At 42.4% G+C, this 21,953-nt stretch overlaps 1 protein-coding gene across 1 annotated transcript in view; it reads left to right on the top strand.

The window, feature by feature from the left end:
• The first annotated feature begins 10,706 nt into the window (after positions 1 to 10,706).
• Positions 10,707 to 21,953, top strand: part of LOC120900649 (frizzled) — a 233,206-nt gene continuing 221,959 nt past the window's right edge. Inside the window, exon 1 of the mRNA XM_040307939.1 lies at positions 10,707 to 12,945. Coding sequence (XP_040163873.1) covers positions 12,154 to 12,945 — 792 coding nt within the window. The 5' untranslated portion in view covers positions 10,707 to 12,153. The remainder of the gene's footprint in view (positions 12,946 to 21,953) is intronic.

The raw sequence follows: 21,953 nt of genomic DNA on the forward strand, positions 1-21,953 counted from the left end.
GCTGCAAAGTAAGAAAAACGGGCAGCAACCTTCCACTCGAGTGTCTCTCTCTCTCTCTCTCTCGATGTGTCACCCTTATATGTAAGGAATAATAAAAATGTAATAAATTATTAGAAGTCATCACACTCAACATTCATCAGCGCAGCCGACGGAAGGCCCGTCCATACTGCAGTGTCGACTCGCATCCACACCGCACGTCTCTATTTACTGGTCCTTCGCTTTCTCCACTCGACTCCATGGGGCTGGTGGTGAATGGGCGTAGAAAAATCGCCTTAAAAACCACATGAATTCCACATCCATGAGATGATCACGTTATTGTAGCAAGCGAACACGGCAACGTCGTTGGGTTGGACGACATTGGACGACAAGCGTACGACCGTACCAGACGGCGGCGGCCTCCCCGTACCGTCCTGCGGAACGGGCCAGGGTGGCATAAATCATTCAAATTTAGAGAATTTAATTTAATAAAAACTCGCTCACACGATGTCAACCGGATCACCGCCGTCTGCCCTTCTGAAGCACGGCAGCATGGTCTTGGCTGGAAGTGGATTCCTTTTGCTGATCGAGAAACGATAGAGCGGCAAGGGGATGTGGGCCTTACACGCGCGTACACAAAATCACCTATTAATAGTGGCGAAAGGCTATAAATGTCATCGGGATGGGTAGGAGCCGGAGTGCTGTGGCGGAGACTTCCCATTTGTTTCCTCCGGGGTCGGGTTAAAATCAAAGCTACGCCACTGCCACGGTGATTCTCGTGCGGATCATCCGTTAGCACCCAATTTATGGGACATTTTTCATAAGACACGCTAATATGTCGGCAAGATTTAAGCCCTCCACCCTTGGCTTAGGGCAGGAAGATGATGATGGATGTAAAGCTTTGGCGTATAGGCGTTTGGTCGGTGCTTGTTGGTGGTGGGTATCATTTGCTAGTTTGTTTCAAAATTGGTTTGGATGTTTCTTCCTTCTTTTTTATGGTTCGGTTTTATGGATCGTTGTTTAAAAAGGGGTAAAATGACATGCTATGGAGTTGTTGGAGTTGAAGAGGGATGAGGGCCTAGAAGAGATACTATTTAATACGATGAATTAGATGCTATAGATTGGTCCTGAACTATTTTTTAATATATTGAGTGATAAGCCTAGGGATGATCTGTTTAATCTCTTAAATTATAATTGAATGAAACTGATTTGATTTGTTCTTTTATTTTGATTTCGTCCAAACTTTTAAATCATTTGTGTGGTGCATTACTTAATGAATTATAATTTCTTTCATACTACTACATTAAACAACCCAGGATTTGATTTTTAATTGATTAGCTATTGGAATTTGAAACTTTCTTAATATATAGATCATGTAAGCTATAATCTTCAATAAAGGACAGATCTGATGCAATTTCTAAGATAAATTTAAAATCAAACTGTATGTCACATCTTGAGTTAAAAAGTAAAACTTACTCGGTGTTTTACGATTTCAGCACGTGCACGTCAATAGTACCTTAATGATTCTTTGTATATCAGACAAATATGTTTGTCAAATAATTGTGAAGGTCAGAAAAAGAACCTTAATTTTCTCCAGCCATCAGAGCTCTAGCGAAAGCATCAATTTATTCTTCAAGAATTAATGGATGCTTTATCCAAAACCTGATCGATTAGAATGATGTTCGATGTTCTCATTTGATTACGTTTTATTCATTATGGTGGCTTTCAATCGTAACATAAATTATACATTACCTGTCTCTGATTGTGATCGCCATGATATTTGTAGATTCCTATGAAGTTGTAGAACGGGCATCTCCAGAAGATGAGAGATTGTAGTTTTTTTTGTAGTATCTATGTATGCTTATTTATTTTATTTATCTATTTATTATTTGACATAATAAACTGAACCGATAGACTTGTAGTATTTAATGGACCTATGTGTTATTCCAGAAAGGAATTGGTAGGAAGAAATTTTATTTGGTAGTCTAGTTTCGTAGGTTCTTAGTACGATAACTAACCAGACGCTTGCCTTGCGGATGCTGAATACTGAAATAATTGTATCGCCTGCGTCACAATATCCTCAAGATGACAGAAAAATCAATTTAGGTGTAAAAATAAGTACCTATCCGTCAACCAAAATGATAAAAGCATTGAAGCGGCCATATACAGACAATTAATGAGCTAATTTCGTTTTTTATAAAATAACCCATAAATATCTATAGGAGCTACCTCTGCACCTCTGATCAAGAAACACCAATTAATAATGTGCGATTGGAGTTAGATCAACAAAAAACGGCAAATATTCTATGCGAGCCGTATTTTTCGAACAGTTTGATCAGTAAAATTTTTGTTGTTTATTCTTTTACAGTGGAGCGCCGTTTATCCGGGCTTCTCGGGACTTGACCTCGCCCGGATAAGCGAAAAACACGGATAATGAGTCAAATGATATATTTTATCACCAATTCCTGGTTATGTTTTGGAAATTTCTCTTATTTTTTGATAAAAATAACTCAGTGTTTATTAACTTCATGTTTTTTGAAAGAGATTTTTTAAAATTTGCCATGAATTATAGCGTTTTTTGTGATGACAATGTGCTCTTATAACCGCTTTTTCAAATATCCTCCTCATAACGCAATGTCACTTTTGTATTGAACTGTCATTTCTCAACAGCACGGATAAACGGAAAGCCGGATAAAAGGTACTCGGATAAACGGCGCTCCACTGTATATCTAAAAATTCTGAAGCATTACCTCTTTTGATCACCATCTTTTCATATCAGTTGCATTGAAAATACTTCTTTTCTTACAAAAGAATTTAATATAATATAATCATCCCGAACAGTCAGTCTCTTTAAAATGTTCAATAATTGACCTAATTTTGAATGCAAACTCAAAACAAGTTTGGGTGTAAAAAATGAACAAGTGTGTTCCTAAACAATCACTATTGAAGACAACGTTAAATAACTCATCTTGATTGACTGCAATCTTGTGTGATCAAACATTATCTAATTCAAATGGTATAAAATGAAAAGTTGTGGATTGATTACCTACGTCTTACACGAATCTATTCATTTAACAGTACTAAATAAGGTGTTCATTAAATGAGCTTACCCATGTTCCCATCATTAACTTCTGTCATTAACTCTACCACCCCTAGGCAGCGGCTAAAGCCAAAAAACACACAAAAAATCAAACAACACCACCTGTACCAACAAAAAAAACCAAAGCTGCTCAAAACTATATCCTTACCTCGCTGTCGCTGGTTGTTTCCATTGCTAAATCCGCTACTAAAACACGCGACACGAAAAACGCCCCACAGTTTTATGTATCCCGTCCCAAATCGGATGAACCAACCATATTTAAGCTTTATTGGCAGGAGCATTAAGGAAACTGAAACCTTTAAACCGTCGCGCGATTGTAATGAAACCGACGATTGGGGCGTTTTATACGCGTTTGGTGACAAAAACAGATCATTCCCAAAATTTGCGCTCGAGAAGCATTACGAGTGCGTTTTTGTCGTCATGTTTCCGTTGCCTACCGATTGAATCAGTCCCGTCCCGAGTAATAGTTAAAGATTAATCGTCGATTTGTCCGAATCAGGACCGCGGGCTGGCAATTAATGGAACAACTTTCACCTTTTTTTACGGCACAGTGCGTATGTCCACCGTACAGGCTCCAGCCAGTGAATGGATGCGCGCTGCGGGCGGAATAAAGTTGTTTCCCATGTTGCCGTTCGCAGGATGCGTGCGTTTGATGTTTGGCGCGTACCTTTACCGAATGTGAACGAGCAAGCGAACGTGCGTCCGCTCTTGCAATGCACAGCATGCGGTCAACGCGGGCTGGACGCGATTTTGGACTGCCGTAGACGGCTCAATCATCCACCGGGAGGGGTCGGCTGGGTAAAGTTTGTTTGTGATTAACTTTTTTCATTCCTTCTTTTTTCCTTTATTTTATGATCGATCGAACTACGCGGGAGCTCGGGGTTATCTAATCGCAGCCTTCGATGATTAATATTACAGCTTACCCAATTGGCGCAGCCTGGTAAACAGGTCTCTATTTGCATCCATCCCCGTGCGCTAGCGCTAGCGATGCAATAAAATCAACCGTATCCGACCGTGTGATTGAAATTGATGCAAAACTGCATTGCTCGTTGCTGGTGAAATGTTGCATAATGAATAAGCGGCAGCGCTGGCGTAAATGTGAATTTCATTAGCACGTGCGTTCCTGTGAAATAGGCATGTATGTGATCATATAAAACTAGTTAATATTGATCCGGTTCGTTTTCTCATGGAACAAATCCAGCTATCATATTGAACATTTTTGTGAACAAGAATTTTGCGACCAGGAATTATGCGACCAAGGATTTTGCGACCAAGCATTTTTCGACCAAGGATTTTATGATAAAAAATGTTACGACCAAAAATGTAATGTCCAATGTTTAATGTATGCTGACGACGTCAAACTCTTTTTACCGGTTAAGAGTCCTAACGATTGCATCATTGAAATGTTATAAATGGGTTTGGTATTTGGTGTCTAAAAAATGATCTAGAGTTAGCCCTCGCTAAATGGTTCATTATTACGTTTCATCGACTAAAAAAACGATCAAGTATAATTATTCGTTGTTAGGCAGTGTGTTCGATCGTCGCCAGGAAATTAGTGATCTAGGTGTTACACTAGACTCTAGTTTAAATTTCCGTTTACATATTGACAACACTGTTAACAAGGCATACAAGGTGCTAGGTTTTATCTTTCGACAATTCCGTGAATGTAATGATGTCTTATGTCTTAAGTCGTCGTTGGTCTTGTGTGCTCGTGCGTGGAGTATTGCTCAATTCTTTGTTTCCCGAAATGCACTACGATGATTAACAGAATAGAGGCAATACAACGGAAGTTTACAAGACTTGCTTTAAAAGGCGACCAATTTAGAGGACTTACAACCATGCCAAATTATCGCTCGCGTTGCCTTCTGCTCGAACACCGTTTTAAGGTTAACCAATGTGTATTTGTAGCCAAAATATTGAAAAGCGAATTAGACTTCCCTTGTTTACTAGAGAAGATCAATAGCTACGTGCCTTCGAGATCTCTTCGCTCTCGTAACTTACTTGTCGCTGAGAACAGGCGTACTTTATATGGATACAACGAACCGTTACTAGCTATGACAAGGCAATTCAATACATGGTCCCATCACTTTGATTTTAATTTAACGACAAACGCATTTAAAGAAAATATTTTATTATTCCTCAATTTCGGCGACACTGGATCAAGGGAGATGTTAGGGGAATAATTTAGGACTTAGGTGTAGGATATGTTTAAAGTAATTAATTTATGACAGCCTTAAGAGTGAAAGACACATATGTTGGTAAATAAATAAATAAATAAATAAATAAATAAATAAATAAATAAATAAATAAATAAATAAATAAATAAATAAATAAATAAATAAATAAATAAATAAATAAAAAAAATAAAAATAAAATAAAAAAAATAAATTAATTAATTAATTAATAATTAATAAATAACTAATAAATAAATAAATAAATAAACAAATAAATAAATAAATAAATAAATAAATAAATAAATAAATAAAGAAATAAAGAAATAAATAAATAAATAAATAAATAAATAAATAAATAAATAAATAAATAAATAAATAAATAAATAAATAAATAAATAAATAAATAAATAAATAAATAAATAAATAAATAAATAAAAATTCTACCAAAAATGTTATGACCAACATTTTAGCAACCATGGATTTTGCGACCAAGAATTATGCGACCAAAAATTTTTACGACTAAAAATTTTACTATCAAAACTGTTATGACCAAAATTTTAGCGACCAAGAATTTTGTTCTCAAGACTTTGGCAAACAAGATTCTTGCAACCAATAATTATACGACCAATAATTATGCTACCAAGAATTTTGCTACCAGGAATTATTTGACCAACGATTTTTGCGACCAAATGTAGATCAATAGTAGTATATTCTATATGAATGTAAGTAATTCATCAACTAAAAAATTCCTTTTTGGACCGTTACTCCTAAATAAAAAAAAAAACAACTAAAAAAATATCTTTCCTCAATTGCTGCACGCCAATTATTTGAAAACTAATAATTCGCTTTATTTTCTAAATAAATAAATATTAATGATTCTGTTTAAGATAAGAAAACAAATAAAACATGAGGCCCATTAAATTAAAATGAAAACGGACATTTACATGATACTGTTCCGATGGAATAACGTCAGCATTATAAAGTACTTAAAAAGCTGATGTATTGCTCCAGACGGCTGCTTTCCACGGCAGTACCGTATCGGTCAAATTAATATTAAATTAGTTATCCACGATGCATTGCATGCTACGTAAAAGACCGAAACGCACACACAGCAAACAACACACCGAACAGAAGTGCCATTTTCCACGGTCAAAGGTTAGCGCGTACATGGGATGGCGCGGTTCTTCATAATCGACGCGGTAGCATCTCTGCACTCTGCAGTACGATCGATTAATGTATGCGCATGCATAATACCGATGCCACCGTCGTCACACCCTCGCTGCAGCCCAATCTTCGGGTGTAATAATTCAATAAAGCAGACACACACACCGACAAAAAATCGTGAGCAAGCTAGCGGGCTGGTTGGCTGGCTGGATGGAGCCACGTACAATGGAACTCCATCAGCTGACGGCCGTTAGTTGTGGGATGTATCGCGAATGCACCGGCGATAGCACACTGCTGCTCCTGCTGCTGCTGCTGTTGCCGGTGCTGCTACTGCTGCGCGGACAAACACCAATGATGAAAAATTACAAACACACCAGCTGTGGTGGACTTTGCGCGTTGTCTCGCGAAGTTTGCCGCGCCGAACCGATCGGCGAGAAAGATAAGCATCCTTTGCGAACACGAAACGCTGGCGCGCTTTCGGACGGCTAATTGGAATTTGATGTCGTATAATGCCAGCGGTCACCGGGTGGGAGCGAACGTTATTAGGAAAGTAGGGGAAAGCGGGGCAAAATGGGCATGTGGGGCAAAATGGGCACCCTCTATTTAAGCATTATTTGACTACAAAGCTACTTTCCAATGCTCAAAATGTATTCATTAGAGTGTTTTATGAACACCATGTAAGTTTCATAACCCTAACACAACAAATAACCAAGAAAAGTGCAAAATAAGGTTTAGTAGCATATTGATGTAATTTTTGTCACTTCGAAAATAAGCTTAACCCAGTGTCACAGGGATGCGTTGAAGTTTTACATTATATATTATTAAAGATATGATATTTCTATACAATTTGTCTGAAGAAAGCAAGGCGATCGAATGCGTATTTTTACTAATATAACATAAAATACAAAAATGCTTCACGTGGGGCAAAATGGGCAGTTACGCTTGGGGCAAAATGGGCAGATACTTTTGACAAATGGCGTTTGGTGAGGCTATGGTGTTGTATTTGTCGCCTCAATAATGATAACAGACACAGCTTCAAAAGAATCGATTTTCTAGATTTAAACGTGTAAAAACTGTTTTAATTTTGATAACATATTTTTGGAAGAATTTTAAGGGCTTTCCTGACCAGCAAAACAAAAGATAGAACGAAAATACAATTCACGAAACGGTGCGCAAAAGCATAGACCATTACCTAAGCGCAGTTGTTGTGGCCCATTTTACCCCAGTGTTTTGACGTTTCACAGTTTGTTTACATATGCCCATTTTGCCCCAGGGCTATGCCCATTTTACCCCGCGTGTCAAAATAGCTTCTCGTAAAACATCAACTTTTATTTTACACTGTTTTCATGATTTTAAGTTGTTTTCATTCTATGTGGCAATTTTAATCCATAGATAAATAGTGGAGGCATACAATAATGCATGAATAATTGTGTTTTGTGGCATATTCAATGGAATATTCAGTAAACTGCTTAACATGCCCATTTTGCCCCGCTTTCCCCTACGCAGAGAGCGCGCGGGAGAGAGTGCCTTTTTAAGGGGGGGTGTAGCTTAACTTTGGACATGGGCGTGGGGAATATGTTTTGGATAAGCTTGCACTTAAAGGTGTTGAAACGGGACGTGAGGTGTGCTTTTATCGGTTAGATCAGATTGGATAAGATATAAGCGAAGGGATTTTACCATTATTCGATTATTTGTATTTGATTGACTCTTCTAAAAATCTCTTAAAAGGTTTGATTAATGGTTTTCTTTGTTTGTTGTAGTGTTGTTTTTTACTTCGCAAAGTATAATTAATTTAGGATCGAGTTATCGAGTTAGTTAAACTTTTTTGGGAAAAAAATCAATCAAGTAACCAATACTTTTGATACTAAAAACCAAACATATATAAAATAAATTGCATTTTTCATCATTTTCCATTTATTTTCAAATGCCAACGGAACTCACCAAGTCGGTAACGCCCTCTATGTATGAAAATGGAAGGCTCACCAGCGCCACCTAGTTTTGATTTCAAAACTCACTCCTATTTGTATGCAATTCGCATGCATGCTTTACAATCCAAAGCTATGCAATATGTTGGTCACAGATATGATTTGGACCAGTTTGCCAGTTCGTTAAATTTTACAGGGTTTGATACTCATGTAGTCGGAAGAAATCGAAGAAAAAAAATCTGCCATGATACTTTACAATGGAATAGATAAAAAAATGAAATATTTTAAATATTGTTTATGGTTCTTCCAAAACTGTGTAAGTGCAGTATAATAAAGATGCACAAGATTTATTTTATATTTTTAATGGTGAAACGCAATTAAGATTTCCCTGTGTAGGCCCTGTAAAATTTTAGGAATAATTTTGGAATTTATACCCGAAGATCCACCGTTTTTCACTTTGATAGTGGAATTCTCGTTATTGACAGAATCTTCATTGGTCTAGACCAATCCAATTTTTTCTTGGCTAGAAAAATGCTATCAAACGCCGTTTGACGCACCAACTCCATTCCAAATTCTTCATTGTGATAAGGCCTTTAATTAAACATTTTCTATTGTAAATTTGTCTTCATACAAATAAACAAATAATTCGTAATTCACATACAGAAACAAGCGGAAACGATTGATTATGTGTTTATAATGATATACCAGACGTTCCTTTTCGATGGGAAAGTTAAGTTTTTAAAAGTGTAAGGTAAAAGAACTTAGTTGCATTACAAAACTATTCGTTTTAAAACGTTATTGTTCGTTTTTTGGTTATTGGTGACGAAAACCTAATCATTGGGTGAAAATTTGGAAAGAATTTTAAGCTATAAAAAGTAGAAGACACTTTAGATGCACTATATAATTAAAAAAAAAATTAAACACATCCAAGCGCCAAAGATTAAGCTTAATCGACTGGAAAATCAAATATCCATAGAAAAAAGAAGAAAGCTCCATAGCTTCACTGGTTTGCTCAATAGATGGTGTATTATAGATCATCGTTCTATTGCTGTCCTTTTCTTGCTATGTGTTTCAACGAGCTTAATCTAATGACCTGTATTGCCTTCTAACTTTCCGAACAAAAATGTGAGAGAATGGTCGTGTGGTTAGATACGTGGGTATTGAAACCATCGTCCAATAGTTAAATCTTACTTGCTTCAGTTCTGATAGTTTGCATTAATGTTTAGTATTTAACCAATCGTATCGCCATTCTAGTTATAGCATAACTTCAATGCGAAACCACACAACAGTACAGAGGGAAGGAAAAAGCTCTCAAAGCTAGGAAAAGTTTCACTGGCTGGGTAGTTTCACCAACTGATCGTGCCACCAGCTTTTTTGCTATTTTTAGAATGCATCAGTCGTTTGCCGTCTGCTGAACGAAATCTTTTTAAGTTCCGTTTAGGTTGAGAGCTTGAGCCGTTTAGAACCCGTTAAGTTGTCGTTTATTGGATTTGTGACACTTAGGGTGTAGCGTTATCGTCGTGATACGTCGTGAGTAAGCGATAAAATTCCGTGTTTATACTAACACTTCAATAAAATATTAATTTATAAACAAATAAACAAATACTAGCTGACCCGGGAATATTCCTGATTCCAAAATTACTAAAATATTCCATCTTTTTTTACTTGGGATAATGGTCCCAGACTACCGCATAGTCGAGTGTAAACCGCCAGGTATCTTACACCAAGTGTCAAAGTGCTGTATGCAACAACTAACTTGCTTTTTGCACGGGAGCATTGCATATTGCATATTGAATTAAGTTTATGTAACATCTGAAAATGCTGTAAGTCTTAAAACTTACGGTTGCAACGTTTGACACCCCTGTTCGATTCTCACCATGATTGAATATTATATACAAATAAATGACTACAATGACTTAATTAGTAAAGCAGTAGTTAGTTTCGCATAAAGAAAATATGAATCTTGCGACTACAAAATATTTATAATTTTCTACCAAATAAAGTAATTCGTATAAAACTGAGAGACCGCCCCTGTAAAGCTTTGGTATGTCGCGTCAATCCTCTTCAATCCCGACCACGAATTCATTCAAGCACTGCCATGAAAGAGACACCAGCATACACCCACTGAGCTTTAACATTCTCTTTCACATAAAATGACAGGTTCATTCGTTGTACCTGCGTGCGGGAGACAAAGAAAGCGACTATAGCCGAATGAGAGAACGCTACATAACGAAGCGCTCTCTTTCTTTACCCAGAGCCTTCCCTATGTAGCGACGCATGTTAAAAGAAGAAAGAACACATACACAAGCAAGTGTTGCTTTTAGTCGCGAATGAACAGCAACCAAGCTTTCATTAGACCGCTAGCAGCGTCACCGTGAGGACGCATCTCGTACCGTGTCCGTGTGCGCCGTTTTATCCGGCAAATTGTGTTCTGTCGCGTCGCGGGTGTATGGTGCGCGGTTTTAGAAATTAAATAAAACGTCCCCTGCTATTAAGGGGATTTTCCGGTGCTTTTAAAAGAAAGAATTGCCCTTCGCGGTGCAGTGTTGCAGTGCGCTTTTTGAGTGAAAAAAATGTGAAAGAAAAATCGCGCGCGTTGGTGTGTTTACGTATGAAGCAGCAGTTGGTGTGGTTTAGTTACAGTGAGATAAATAATTTTACACACAAATAATCACACGTTTTGATAGAAGGTTTGAATAATTTTCCGGTTTCCGGGTGTGTATGTGTAGCTGCTGCTGCTGCTGCACAGTGTAAAGTAAACAGCCGGCAAGACCGTTGCCGGCCGCTGTGCGTGTGTGTGCAATCAGGTGCAAAGCGGCTAAAACAGCAAGTGCTGTGCATCCTTTGCCGTGTTTCAAGTGTGTTTTTATTCGAATCAAAAATCATCTCCCCCCTCCAGCCAAAACAACACCTTTCAAATAAAACGGCTAAAAAAAGAGAAACACAGCCCGCTTTACAAGTAAAAAAAAACCCCGTGTGTCCGTGTGCGTGCTTACAATTGCCAGCTAAAAAAAGAGGCGGCGTGGAAAATTCCCTGCCTTTGAAGAGAAAATTGCAAACAACCGTCCACCGGCGAGAAGAAGAGGGTTGGCTAAAATTGCCAGTCGGTCGGTCCCCGAAATCATCCCAGCCTGCCAAGGGGTGTTGTGTGTTACATAGTGTGCGTGAATTTGTGCGCTGGGGTGTTTTTCCCTCCTCTCCATTCGCTCCCTTTCTGGTTGTCTCCAGCCCCGGCAAAAGACCGGGTGAATGCGTTACAAGAGCGCCGTATACGCGCTGTAGTGTTTGTGTGGCTGTGTGCGTGCGTATGCGTGGGTCGGCGTTTGTCGGCGTTTAATTGGTGTTAGTGTGCAAACGCCGCAAAACGGAGAGCAGAAAGAAACGTGCGCACGTACGTCAGTGTAGCTGTGTGTGAGTGTGTGTGTTGTGTTTATGCAGTTTTTATTTTCGTCTGTCTGTCTTTTCGCGTTGCCCTTCGTTTGCTGTGTGAAAAGAGGTGCTTAAATGTGTGAGAGAATTTAATACAAAAAAGTGTGTGTGTGTGTGCAAAGGTGGTAAAAAGAAAAGAAAGAAGGGGCGAAAAGAGGCACCTGTTCTACCACCGGTCTCACTGTTGTTCTGCATAATTCCTTAGTGTGTGTGTGTGTCTGTATTGATGAGCACAGTGCATATGTGGTCAGTTGTTAGGCAAATCCTGCATCGAAGCAAGCGGCTGCACTCGCCGGGTGCGTAAGTGTGTGAAAGCGGTGATTTTCGCTGTGTGCAATCTCCGAGCGGTGTGTGAAGCGTGTGTATAAAGCCAACAACAGAAAAAATGGCCGCTTTACGAGTGGCCGCCCTGCTGTGGTGTGTGCTGCTGCTCCCACTAGCATCGACGGCCATCCAGCAGCAGCAGCAGGAAACGATCGTCGCACACGGCGGCGAGACGGAAGCGGGCAGCGCCGGCGAAGAGTTCCAGCATCACAACCGGTGCGAACCGATCACGATACCGTTCTGCATCGGCATCCCGTACAACCGCACGATCATGCCGAACCGGTTCGGGCACACGAAGCAGGACGAGGCGGCGCTGGAGGTGCACCAGTACGTGCCGCTGGTCAAGATCGACTGCAGCCCGGATCTGAAGTTTTTCCTCTGCCTGCTGTACGCGCCCGTCTGCACGATACTGCCGTTTCCGATACCGCCCTGCCGGAGCCTGTGCGAGAGTGCCCGGGCCTGCGAGAGCATTATGAAAACGTTCAACTTCCCGTGGCCGGAGAACCTGGAGTGCTCGCAGTTCCCGGAGTACGGTGGCGAGGAGCTGTGCGTGTCGAAGCACAATGCGAGCGAAACGCCGACCCCGATACCGACGAGCCCGGCTGGCGTTGGCGCGGGCAGTGCGGGGGCCGGCAGTGCCGGTGGTGGTGGCTATCCGATGAAAACGGTGGCCGCTGCCCCGTATGTACCACCGCACCGGAAGACGTCCGGGGTGGTGGCGGGTGGTGGTGTGAGCGCTGGTGGACCGCCGGGCAGTGGGCTCGTCGGGACGCACCGGGATCTCGGCTTCATCTGTCCGGTGCAGCTGAAGGCGCCGACCCTCATGGGCTACCAGCTGACCATCGGTGGAAAGGTAAGGCTTGGTTCAGGGTGTAGAATTACAGCATTTGCGGGAGTTCCCACGGGAGACCATCTCTTGGGAAGCAGCAGGGGAGCTGGCTGGGAGGTTATTGAATTTGTTGTAGCATGATATCATTGCTGGTTGAACAAGGCCTACCTTGTAAGATTTTAGGCTGAATTGGGGACTGATTTTAAGGAATTACTTGGGGAGTCTTTTCGGAACTAGCTAGACATTCAATTTGGAAATCAGCGGGAGTACCTATAATACTAAAACGCTTAGGAATTGGTCTTTTGGAAGTTCTCAAAGGAATCGGGTATGAGATCAAACCTGTAACTTGAGAGCGTTATCCTGGGGGGGTTTTCAATCTATATGAATTTTCCTTGGAAAACAGTCGAAAGACATCAGTTTCGTAATACCTGACGTTGATATCCTCTCTCCGATGCGCTTTGGAAGTATCTTTTACTCGGAATTTCTGTCTGTCACAACACTCACCTTGATTAGATGCTGCCTTTTTACTATGAGTGGACGGCATCTGGAGCTTTAATTCAAGGTATTCTCTACTTTTATACGAAATTCAAACCAGACCTAATGAAATCCAATGCCTGAAGTCTTGTATAATTATTAGGGAAGAATTGTAGAATCTTCAATAATTTCACATACAAGAAACATGTGGAAGAATTTGAGGATTTGGTTTTGTTTTGTGTAGATGCTTCGAGCCTAATGGCCTGATCTACGCATCTAAATGTCTGGAAATGATGTACTAACTGTCATATTTACCTGCAATATTCCTGTTGCACCACTTTGTTATAAACGTATTAAAAATAAACACATGTAAACACATAATTTACACCTCAAACAATTGCTTATGAACTATTATAGCTTAATTTTGGAAAGCAAATTAGATGTCTTGCGATGAAACATTGAAATCTATTGAACAAAACTAGGTTGGGATGGGATTGTATTCTTCATCCTTATGAGTTTTAAACCAAAACCATACTTTCATTAGTTTACTATTATGCCGAACTATTAGCTGATAGTAAATTGGTCGCAAAATATTTCACTCTTCACATTTTATTTGATATTTTGCTAAATTCGTAAGGGAATGATGTGCAACTTTACGTATCCATAACCAACAATGGTAGCGTTTGTATCGAAATTGTGCTTTGAGTAATTGGTTCCCGCAATTTTGCCTAATTTCAGGTGTTTAGTAAACATACCGAAAACTGGTATAATTGCCCTATTCTACCATTACGATAAAAATACGATGAAGCACCGCTTTTACGATGCATGGATGCGTTGCCAAATGATGTTGGGGTCTGGTAAAGTCGGAATATGTTCTCGGGAATGCTCTGCTTACATGTTGCAAAGTGCAAAATGTAAACCATCAAATTTGGTGTGCAATAATTCCTGGAAATGACCGAAAGCGTTTGATAGCGTGCTGCATGTATCGAAGCAAAACTACTGATATGTTTCGGTGTAATAGTTTGAGATAGTTTACCGTTTTTGTAGTATGTGTGTGTGTGTAGTTTGCCGAATTCCGTATGCTCTTGCGCACATAGCATAATGGGATAGAACATTTGTGTTGCCATGTCTAGCCCTTTCCGGGCTAATTCTAACAACGACTAAGCTGAAATTTGTTGCCAAACAGTGATCCGGAGTTTGTCGCAACATTTTCACTGGAATCATTTGTGCACTTAGCAACTGCGAACGGTTATTACAGGAATACTAACCAAAAAGGTGGCTGCTCCGTTTATTGAAATATATTCTCAGAATAACCCTAATTGCCATGGTTATAGATAAGGGACGTTGAAAGTTTGATTATTTCAACCAAACTGTGTCCAATCCTCCAATCGATCTGAATCGAGCTCCACGCCCCAAAACAATCCTGGCAATGCAGGAACATCATCTGATTTCCTCCAGACAGGCGCCAAGAAGAGGGCGCATTTGTCACAGCCAATTTAGGAACTCTTTACATGCACGTGAAGCCCAATCACACGCGGCATAACACTTTGCCCTTTTTCACACCGGGTGCCTACGGTATGTTGGCAACACTAGCAGCAATAATAGTCTTTGTCACCGATGAACACCGTGAACATACCGGAATGTCTGCTGCATGTACAACCGGCGAACGGAACACGGTGAGGAGAGCAGCACAGCTTTGTTGCTGGAGACACGTGTGTGTGTCTGTCGGTTGTAATGGCTAGAGAAAGGTCCCTGAGTTGTGGTGCGTGTGTACCAGGAAAGCAGTAATCCGATTTTTTTTGGGGAATACATGGCATGGCAGCATGGTACAAAATGTAATGCCCTCCGATACACGTGCATTTGGTGCCTGGAGTGAAATTGTGTTCGAGTTCTCGGCACGCGGGGGGCGAGGTACAACATAGTTTGGATAAGCCGAACGACTTTACATCGCTGGCGTAATCTTTTGCGTTGGAAATGCTAACCTTTTCATCAGCTCGTGAGAGTTCGTGGAAAGAAATTCCGATCGAAGCTACCACCAATCTGATTTAAGGCTCTGGGGCTGCATTAAAACTTCTTCCTAGGGTTAGGTCCTTTTATTGCGCACCATAACCTGCCACATGCGCTCTGTTGCATCACTTTCAAAGTCTTCCATTTTGGGTGTGTAAATCGTGTTTCGGATTCGGCAGAAACGTGCCGGAAGAAATGAATCAATATGAAACCACACTCACAACTTCCGCTGCCTGTTTGGAGAGTGATCTCTTTTGCCAAAAATTGAAGTCGGCTGCCAGCTTTCTTCGGAGCAACTGGGTGCTGGGGATATGCATTCCAGTTTAATTGCTTCGCTTCTGAAGGGATTAGCAAAGCGGATTGCTCAGACGTTCTCCAACCTCTGACTCTCCCATTGCAACAGACATTGAGTAATTGCTGCAGCGCCACACTCTGGAGCTCCTGTCTGTGTTGCAGTTTACGGAGCAATCGCTTTGTTGGTTGGAGCTGCGTCACTTGCACTTGTTGTGCCCCCGTAAGCGAGCGGGCTATCATCGTTTGCTGAGTTGTTGCATTTTAGTTTTTTGATTCTTTGCATCTCTGGGACGCACTCTGCTGCAAAGCGTTGGGTAATTTAACATGGCGTGCGCGTGTGTGATGGATGATCTTTGCTTGCTGCTGCTGCTGCTGCTGCTGGTTGTTGCTTGTTTGAGCTTCGAGACGCAGGGATAGGAAATCAGAATCCATCCAGGAGTCAAGCTGATGTGCGATGCCACAAACACTTTCGGGAATTATCTTTGCCGTTGCTGGAGTTGTCCGGGCTAGTTGACAGCATGTTCCGGATAGAGCGGATTTTAAGGCTACCCTCCGGTAACTAGTCGTCAACAAGCTGTACCAGGTATTGGAGGGATTCTTTTGTGTGTGCAAAAAGTGCAAAATTGCAGCTAGGAACGATGGCCTACAAAGATATCGTAGCATCTGTAGCAAGTAGTGGTGGGAGCTCGGAATCGGACCTACCCGTTTCCGATTCCGTGTTCGGAATCAATTCCGGAGCCGATTCCGATGCTGGAATCGATTCCGATTCCGGAGTCGATTCCGGAGCCGATTCCGGAGTTGGTTTCGGAGCCGATTCCGGAGTTGAATCCGGGGCCGATTCCAGATCCGAGACCGGAATCGGCTCCGGAGTTGACTCCGGAATCGATTCCAGGATTGGGATCGGCTCCGAAATCAGAACTTGACTCCAGAAATGGAATGGAAGATGAAGATGCCGAAATGGACTCCGTTTCGAAGCCAACTCTGATTTCGGAGCCGATTCCGATGTCGGAACCAATTTTGATTCCGAAGCCAATTTCGAAACCGATTCCTATTCCGGAGCTGATTCTGATTCCGGAGCCTATTCCACTTCCGGAGCCGATTCCGGAACCAAATTCGGATCCAATTCCGATTCTGGAGCCGATTCCGGAACTAATTCCGGAGCCGATTCCGGAGTTGGTTCCGGAGCCGATTCCGAAATTGGTTCCGAAATCGGTCGCGGAACCGATTCCGGAACCAATTTCGGAATCGATTCCAGAAAACTTCGTACCTAGCCGGAATCGATTCCGACGAAATCTTCAATTTTCCCATCACTAGTAGCAAGATCTGAGACAATATCCTCTCGAGGGATGCGGGGTCGGCTCTGATTTCGGGGATCGCGCGGGGTCGGGTTAATTAAGTTTTCAGGAATTAGAATGCCTTGCTTGCGTCGTCCTGATTAGCTGGGGCAAAGATCGTTTCTAGTTAGCCTTCTATCATTTTTTGTGCTGCACTTGAAATTGAAATTCTTTTCCAACCCCGTTGAGGTGTGTCCGTCGCCGCTGCCGGAACTGTTTTGCATTCTTCGCCGCTGTACCGAGACCCGGGGGAAGCAAATCGCATTTATGTCGGTGGCAGTTATGCATTTCTGTCGTTTTGTACAACTCTCTTTCGCGACCGTAGAAAAGCAATTGGCTGCACTCGTTTTCAAGCTCTTCGTGCTATTCGCTTCGTCTTGAGACCGGAAAAAGTTTGCGATAAAAATCAAGTTCTCGCTTTTGTATGTTACCCCTTTTGGGCCGAAAAAAGGATTGAAACGAGGGAATAAACTGCTGAAGTCGCGTCTGTCGACGGGGAGTCATTGAAATGAAGGAGTCATCCCGAAGGACGTAGGTTTTAGGGGAAGGTGAATAAGGCGGATGATATCATTATAGAGTTAGTGTGTGTATAGAAATAGAGAATCCCCAAAAAAAAACCTGAATTTGTGTAGGTGTGTGCGTGTACTCCATTTTGCTTGTCACGGGGACGCGTTGAACCAGAGTGTATGCTGCTCTGCGTTTAAGTTCCTTTTGGCATTGGACGAGGATCCATTTCAAGCGGGGCAGTGTGCCTATGTCTGTGTGTGCGTGTGAGTGGTGGAAAACATGGCAAAATCTGTTCTTCATCCATCGCTGTGTCTCACCTACCGCGTGTCTCGTAGTTGGAAGCCTCAGGAACTCCTCTTTTCCAGGGGCAGAGGCAAAGACCAGGGAGAAAAAAAAAAGCGAAACAAGCAGAAGCGCTTTGGCAAAGTTTTTCAATTACATCTACACCCACAGCATGGGCTAGCATGGGGAGCGAGTGTGGAAGCGAAGCAAAAAAAAAAGGAAAGATGCGCCACAAGGCCTTCCGGGTGGAGGACCTTCCCTGGGAAATAGGAGGCAGTTTTCTCCTGTACAATATTTTTTTGCAGTCCATTCCCTGAGCTGCTGGTTGCTGTTGGACCAAGCGCACAGGACACAGGATGCTCACGTTTCGGTGCCGTTTGGATATTTGGTCGCGCGATACTTTTATGCAGCCGGGGGGCGGAGAGGAGCCTGCTGTGTGGTACTTCTGCCTGCCTGCCTGTAGTGGCTTGTTAATTCGGTGCTTCAGAGAGCTTTAGCTACCTTGAAGAAGACCCGAGCGAAGTAAAGCTCTCAGGGCGGGAAGATGCATGGGGTCCATTGCCTCGTCCTCTTTCTCTGCGTTGCACCCAGGCGTTCGATCGCTTTTATGAAATCGTAATCAAACTGACTGTTATGTCGTCGTTGTCGTCGTTGTACAACGCTCGTTTGGAGTTTCAGTTTTGGTCGGCCGGTGGTGGTGGTGACGCTCTAGGAAGGGTGTGGGGGATAGTTATCTACTTCTTTTTTCATCCCCCCGATCCGTGCTCCTCCAGCATAATGGTTAATCCTAGCTTTGCCTATTTTGTCTCGTCGCTTCTGCTTCCCCCGGACCGTGTGGAGAAGGACGGCTCTTTACAAAGCTGCCTCGCTGAGGCTTGAGACACATACGGTCGGTTTGCGCTTGGGACATGTAGCGCACCCAGTTCGGGGGGTTGCCGGGGTCTTGCTTTTTTCAATTTCACATCCCACGGCAGAAGTGTGATTGTGCATTCGGGGACGAACAGGAGAGCTATTTTTTCACATTCAGCTGTAAAGAGTCCGGATACACGGGGCGAAGGAAAACTTTTGCTTCACACCCGCCAGGAGAAGGAGGACGAAAACATCGCTTTTCCACCTCGTTTCCAGACGCATCTGTGTGTTGTTGGGTGAACCGTTTTGATTAATTTTTTCTACTATCTTTCCACGAGAAAAGGTGGCAAGGAAGTAGCAAACGGCGTACTACTGCTGCTGCTAGTGTCCCGTCCATCGTTTTACGTAAAGCGTACCTTCATTCGTCGTCTGTGTTCTGGTATGGTTGAATAAAAGGGGTATTATCGGTTTTTAGTTCCTCTCTCACTCACGGCTGCCCTCGGCCAGTTGTGTGTGGAGCAGCTTTCGAACAGACTCCTCTTGCCACGGGGGAGAGGGTGCTTAAAGGGAAGGATGAAAAGGTTCTGCTCCACTTTTCCACTTTGGAAGCATCTTGTTGCGTTGCTTTTTTTTTCTTTCTCGCTTTCCCGCTGGAATGGGCACGATACATGCATGAATGGAATGAATGCTCCTTTTCATGGCTTTTCGCCATTCAGCACCACCCTGGTGGGGTGGTGTGTTGTGTCAGTTGATGCTCAGATGATGCCAGGGCGAAAGTATTCTGATCGTTCCGTTTTATGGGCTAGTTTTATGAATGTGCTTGGTAAGTAATATGAAGCGCACTAGTTAACCATGAGTGCGGGGTAGGGAGAACGGGTTGGATTTTAGGGGTGTTCGATGTACGTTAGCGATCCCATCGGTACACTGTAAGGCGATAGCAAGGAACGGGTTTTAATATCAATACAAAAACTATCTGATTCAAAATATTTACAAATTACGAATCATTATTGAGTGGAGTTTTAAATTGAGTAATATCCTGGTCATGGCACCAGCATTTGAATCGTTTGTAGGGCAATACTTGTTGAGCTATAATACGTTCGTTGAGCATTGCAATAAGACTTACATCACTTCCAGAGTCCATTTAATCTGCTGCATCATCAAAAAATTGTTTGTTGATTTTTTTCGTTGAATTATTAAATGTTTTTATTTTTCAATACTTTTTTAATGATATCAGTTGAATGTGCGATGTCAGCGAAAGTATCCTGGTCATGGCACCGAAATGAACAACTATTTCCTCTTGGCATGACTTAGAACAGCTTGCTTTGATACGCTGTGCTCTAGATTGAGTGACATCCTGGTCACGGCACCAAAATATTTTTTGTTTAAATTTTATTAATTCAATACCATTCATAGTCCAACGACCTCTTAGTTCTAATTTTCATTCATTGTGGTGATGACAGATACAGGAGAAATATCAGAAAAGATAAAAATTATCCTGGTCATGGCACCAAAATGTTCAAGAATTTATGATTCCAAACTGAGATGGTATCCGAAAAAAAGTTTTTTGGTCTTATACTTGCAGACATCTTGTATGTTCGGTACATACAATCACTACTTGTTTTGAGATACTTTAACATTTAGAAACCCTCCCCCCCCCCCGGGGAAGAAATGTTTGGAATTTAATCAGTAAATAAATTACCGGCCAAATCTAATATCTTCCGGCTGGAGAGGAAAGCTATGTTCTTTCCATTCTGCATCGTTCCGGAAAATGGGCGACACGATTTAGCCTAGCGGTCAAAGTACAGTCCCCGCACCACAGATCGGAAATCACACTTCCTGTTAGCTTCAGTGAAAATGACAGCAACAGCAGCAGCAGCAGCAGCAACAGCAGCAATCATAAGCTTCCACCCGGTGCTAGTTACTGTTTTTCGGTGTGCCCTCGCCACTTGCCGACCTTAACGACACTCTCCAGATCCGCCTCGGCAAGTCGGCAACAAACACGAAAAAGAAGCGTGTATAGCGCAAAGTCAAACAGAAGCGGAGCCGCCCGGTCGTTTGGAGGACCGTTGCCTTCGCGTGGAAAAACGGCGGTGACGAGCTTTGCTCGTTTGCTTTGATAATTTCCATTAAATAATTGACACAGTTCCTCCGGTACTGCTGTGCTCCTGTCCGGCCGTTTGTGTTGCCTGCTTTTCCACTTCCACTTCGCTTCTAAGAGCCCTTCAAGTTCTTGGGAGCGGGTGTTAGTGGCGCCTGAAAATGCCATTAGAAGACCAAAAAGGGGCGTTGCAGTAGCTGCTGCTACTGGTGTGGTGGGTAGTAGTGGGATATGTGCTTTCCAGTCGTGTCGAAGGCTACCGGGAAGGACTTTGTTGGCGCGTTTAGGTACTTTTTTGCTGCCACTTCTGTTGCTGCTGCCTGCCAACTTGTTTACGTTTCCCGACTACCAGTACTACTACTACTCCACAGTCGAGTTTTCCCTTTGAACGCGTGAATAACGCTCCCGTGGGGCTAAGTGTTTTGGTGCGTTTTTTCCTTCTGCCCCCGTATTGCAAGCGTCCAGGCGCGCATATTTGTGTTACGTTTGCACAGGACTTGGCGCAACCATTTTCTAAGGTTTTATTTCTTCCCGCTGGTTGTTGATGGTTTTTTTCTTTCTCTTCATTTCACTTGCGCTAGATTTATTCCTGCTTCACGCGCTTTTGTTTTATGCGATCCTTTCGTGTTGCCCTTCGTGTGTACCACCGTCCTATGCCCGTTTATGCTTATCACTGTTTGCCCTGGCATGTTTATTGTTTCCGCTTATGGGAACCGTCACTTGATGAGCTTTTGTTGCGCCCTTTTCTCCCCATTCTTGCGCCCGCGTTCTGGTTGCGACAGTCTCATCTGTGCTGTGTTTCGCTCTAACGCTCTTCCAAGAATATACCAGGCTGCTGGACACGGCTTGGAGACTGCCCCTTCGCCTGCCTCAGCTGGGTCAAGTCGAGGAGGAGAGGCAAAAAGCAAGAGTGATGAATACATTGCAATCTCTGATGAACGATGTTGTTGTGTATGGGAGGTGAAAAACTGGAACCTAACATACACCCTCCACCAGCGTGCAGCTTGCGCCTTACGTTCGCTTCCCAAAACCGAAATTGAACGAAGGACCACCAATTGAAAGCGTCAAGTGTGGTCGTCGTCGGTCAGTCGGCGACCGTTGTGTGACCGAAGCACGGTACAATTAGAAGTGGTGGCGGCGGGCCGGCCGGATGGACAAGTGTGACGATCTTTCCTATTGATGATGTT

This window comes from Anopheles arabiensis, chromosome 3 (assembly GCF_016920715.1).
Source record: "Anopheles arabiensis isolate DONGOLA chromosome 3, AaraD3, whole genome shotgun sequence".
In the NCBI taxonomy this organism is placed as follows: Eukaryota; Metazoa; Arthropoda; class Insecta; order Diptera; family Culicidae; genus Anopheles; species Anopheles arabiensis.